We start from the raw sequence: 4,808 nt of genomic DNA on the forward strand, positions 1-4,808 counted from the left end.
ATTATTATTATCATCATTAGCCATCATTTCATGTTATTGAAGATCAAATTAATTTTCCTTTATTTTGTAATGTAAAACCTGTTCCTACCTTGGTATTATTCTCCTGTTTGGTAATGGGTAATTTGATTCTGACCAGATCCAAAATGTAAAATTAAATCAATTTGAAAATATCTCTTGTATCTTTTATCTGCGCGCACGCGTAAAATACACTAACAATAAATATACGATGGATGCATGAATCATGATGAACAATTACGTACAACAGATTACTTTTGTTAATATAGAAAAATGATTCTTGATGTACAAAATACAAAATACAAAATACAGCGGTAATAGGATGAAACGATATATTTTATCGACTTATTCAAAACATTAAAGAACGTATAGTATATTCGTAAAATTATATGCCGTTTATTTTGAAAGTATTACAATTTTTTTTAACTAATCATGATATTTAATAAAAGGTTATCCCCCCTTCCCTTTTCCTATCTATTTATTTATCTATCTATCTGCTACTTTTAGTTCTTACTTGTTCCACATTGTTTGTATCTGAGTATTGATTTTGTTTCTGATATAATTAATTATGATTAAATAATTGTTTTAAACGTATATTTTACTCGTGCTACTATAACGAGTATAATTATTATTGATTCGTATTTACTTGAAATCATATTTCTATTAAATGTTTGAATTCTACGAATTATAATAAAAAGAATTTCATATGAGAAAGTACAAATTAAAATTTGTAAAAATTGAAAGAATAAGAAAATTGACATTTTGCATTATCACCGTGTACGTTAAAGTATGTCATGTTTGTGATCCTATCAAAGAGTCCCATAACATCTTGGTTTTGATGAACAAAATAACTTTATAACGAAAAAAGAGAAATTCAAATTCTATAGAAACCATCATAACTACGTTAACATTACAGATTCTGATTTGATGGCGTAGTAAGAATATTCACCACGACTTCCTGTTTGAAGTTGTACGTTACAACAAAGGGACAGTGTGGTTATATTTTATAAACTTTTTTTTTTCTTGGAGTGTATAATGGCGGATACTACAGCACAGAAGGTAAAATATTTTATACTATTGTTTAAATAATAAAAAACGAAAGTATCAAATTAAGTAGCTTGCGTTGTGCGTTTGATATATTGTAAGGATGTTTAGGTTAATGTAGCGTTTAACTTACCGGCATCACTATGTTCCAAATAATATCTGGTATTTCATTACTCATATTTTCCAAAAACTTTATATCTATCTTCCAGCATTTAAGCATATTAGTTTTCTAATTTATTGATATTTCTAATGATTGGCCTTGATCAGTCATCTTATCTCAATACCTCGCAAAAGTATAGCTGTGTCGTTGTATCGATAATGCAATTCCTTTTTCGATTTTCTTATGTGCCTTTTCACGTTAGTTTGTTGTTTTGGTCAGTATTATAATTTTAAGAGTTTATGAAAATGTATTATGAATATTTATATATATACGTATGTATATGCACACACACGCGCGCGCGCGCACACACACACTCTCTCTCTCTCCCCCCCCCCCACACACACAAATTGCAAGTGAAGTATTTTATATATAATGTACTTATGTTTAAGGAATATTTATATATGTAATTAAAGCAAACTTCCTATTGGGTATGACTACTTTATCCTAATTTATTCTTAATGCATTTACATTTCAAGTTTATTTTACAGGTTCAAGAATACAAAGATTCTTTAAAAACGAAGGTAATTTATTAATTGTCATTATTCCATAATTCATATTTTTGTTTAATTTATTGCAAAATATAACCCACACATGTAAAAAACTTTGTTTAGGCTGAACAATTGCTGTTAAAAGGATTTCCAGAGAAGATTGTTAAATTGAATGAATTATTGGAAACTCCTGGTTTCTGCAATAGAAAATTATCAGATGTTCATCAAGATTTAAATGTGCCCATTCCAGATCCTATTATTCTTAATCATTCCGAAAATGAGTCCACTACAAAGAAAAGAAAGTTAGACAATAGCATAGACGATACCAGTGGAACCAAAGTAATGGTATTACCAAATGGACCTGTACCTTGTAACAAGCCCTTATGTGATCTTATTCGCATAGTTAAGCCCTATATTCGACAACTATTGGAAGATTCTAATTTGGTATATATTGAACAAAGTATATGTATTCTAATGTATATAATATAAATTTCAGTATTTCTATCAGGGATATTAATTCTTCAATTTTCAGTTAAAAATGTGGATTTCATTTTTGATTCCAAAAATCGAAGATGGAAATAACTTTGGTGTATCAATTCAAGAAGATACACTTGCCGAAATACAATCAGTCGAAAGTGAAGCTGCCGCATTTTTTGATCAAATATCTAGGTAATGTAAATAGTGATGCTACTGAGATTTTTCCTTTAATGAAATATAAATTATAGTCATACAAAGATATTTTGTTAGGTATTTTATCTCTAGAGGAAAGATTGTTAGCAAAGTTGCAAAGTATCCACACATCAGTGATTATAGAAGAGCAGTGCAAGAATTAGATGAAAAAGAATATGTGAGTTTATGGTTAGTTATGTGCGAGGTTCGTAATCGTTATTGTTCTTTACACGATTTGGTAATCAAGAACCTGGAGAAGATAAAAAAACCACGTTCTTCCAACGCGCAATCTTTATATTAAATATTACATATGCTACTTCTATTGGATGATGTACAGGATTGTATTGGGAGAAAGAAACATAAACGAAAGAAAACAAAAAAACCTGCGCGATGGAGAGTATCATTCTCAACTTTTCAATGGAATTATTTTGAATTGTTTTTTTTTTCTTTTTTCTTCTTTTTTTTTTTTTTTACTCGATCGCCTTGACGTTTGACTTATTCATTTGAGTCATATTCAACGCAATTTAAGGCGGCGCTATAATTTACGATGATCGTTAAGCTACATGCTTTAGAAAAAGATATACCTATAAAAGAAGATACATTTAACATTGTTTGTGGAAACGAATTTAACTACATTTGCTTTCTCAGCTAATTAAAACGTTAGGTTAATTTTGAGTCTTAATCGTTTAATTATTACAAGATCCTTCACATGTAGAGAAAAGTGACCAAAGTTGGACCTCCAATTGGTCTTTTTTGTAAAATTTCCTTAATGTGAATGTTTCATTTTTTAATAACGAAAGATTCTTTATTCTAGAAATCTGTCTAGAGTTCACGTAAAAAGTTTATAGTGTTTAAAGCATTCTCAAGTATTTGAAGAAGTGACAAAAATGGTAGTTTAGAAAAAAAGTGCTTCTAACGTAGACCCCCTATTTCTTCCATATTGAGACTGCTTAATATAAATGTTTTTTATAGAGAAAATAAAAGAACACTTTGGTTGTGTAATAAAATGATTTATTTTTTATGACTTTCAAAACCTTTTTTGTTAGTTTTATTTGCAAGAATTGCAAATACATTTATTTTACAAAGTCCTTTAATTCAAATGGAAGAATTGTAGTATGACTCATATGTGTCTTAGAAGCTTCTTTAGAATTTCCAAACTTTACATTTAATAAACACAATGTTTTGTTAGGTACTACAAATGTTCTAACAGTTCTCTTTCTTCCTATCTCCTTGTATTTCTCTGTTTCTATCTTCTTCATTGATTCATGAGATGGCATTCTTATCGTTTATCATTGATTATAGTTTAACCGCATTAAAATATATGGTGAAAAGTGTTCCAATTTCGAAACACGTGAAATCTGATTTCAGAATATGTAAGGGTTCGATCCAGGATAAGAGGATTGTTTCTGAAACATGTGGTTATTTATAATTATTTTTAAGAAATAGTTAAAGAATTATATAGATCGTTACTTCTACTCTATATATACAAATTAGAAATGAGAAATACTTACTAATACAGAATAATGAATGAATGACTATGATTCTATTGTTTTATGGCATTATTCTGAAATAGTTATTCCGCTAATCATGCGGTTACAACGTCCACTTAACAAAGTAAGTTTGGGGGTCCGACATAAAGGGACAGGTTCGACTTTAGCGTAACCTATCAATTTTCTCTACAATTTTACTGTTTCTTAGCCTTTTGTAACATCTTCATTATTATCATCTTTTTCTTTTTCTCTTCATTTTTGTTCCATATAAACTTTGATATTTAACTGCACTATGTGACGTACTTATTGAAAAAAGACTCATAACTATTGAAACGTTTATCATTTCATCTACGTGAATTTAAACTACGGTTAAGTACATAATTTGTAATTTACAGCTGTAAGATCGCTAGAATATAAATCGAAATATGACAAATGTTTTTGGTACATAGTATTAACTTCAAAACACCTTTTTGTTTTCTTTTCTTTTTTTTTCTCTCTTAATAATGCTATATGATACGACGAAAGCCTGACACAAATATGATTTTAACCGTAAATTTTATTGTTCGATAATGGTTTCCTTTTTTCGCTGCGATTTTATATGATATAAGTATCTAACAGTTTGTTTCAAAATATGTACCATTATTACATATTGTATGTTATGTATTTTATATCCTGATGATATAAAACAATGATATAAAACATTCATGTATTATTCTATACACATGTAATCGGATGTCAGTCTGTTTTCGTCGATTATCATTGCTTACCTTAATCTAATATTCACTGTTTCCCCCTTTAGAAAGGTTACATATCGTTTCGTTATTATTCACCTTTTCTTGTCACGTGTATCATTACAGTACACAATAGTATAGCATATCATTGCAAATTTGAGAAATTTTGCGCGATACAGATAAATTATGACAAAAAAAAAAAAAAAAAAAA

General features: G+C 28.7%; 1 protein-coding gene across 1 annotated transcript; it reads left to right on the plus strand.

The window, feature by feature from the left end:
* Positions 1 to 977: 977 nt before the first annotated feature.
* On the plus strand, positions 978 to 3,051 carry REG (proteasome regulator gamma). Its single transcript, XM_017909150.1, has 5 exons — positions 978 to 1,074; positions 1,708 to 1,740; positions 1,831 to 2,151; positions 2,240 to 2,376; positions 2,455 to 3,051. The coding sequence occupies exons 1-5, from the start codon at positions 1,051 to 1,053 to the stop codon at positions 2,675 to 2,677; spliced, it is 738 nt and encodes a 245-aa protein (XP_017764639.1). The 5' UTR covers positions 978 to 1,050; the 3' UTR covers positions 2,678 to 3,051.
* The last annotated feature ends 1,757 nt before the right edge of the window (positions 3,052 to 4,808 follow it).

The sequence above is a fragment of the Eufriesea mexicana genome, unplaced genomic scaffold (assembly GCF_001483705.2).
Source record: "Eufriesea mexicana isolate 0111107269 unplaced genomic scaffold, ASM148370v2 scaffold15236, whole genome shotgun sequence".
In the NCBI taxonomy this organism is placed as follows: Eukaryota; Metazoa; Arthropoda; class Insecta; order Hymenoptera; family Apidae; genus Eufriesea; species Eufriesea mexicana.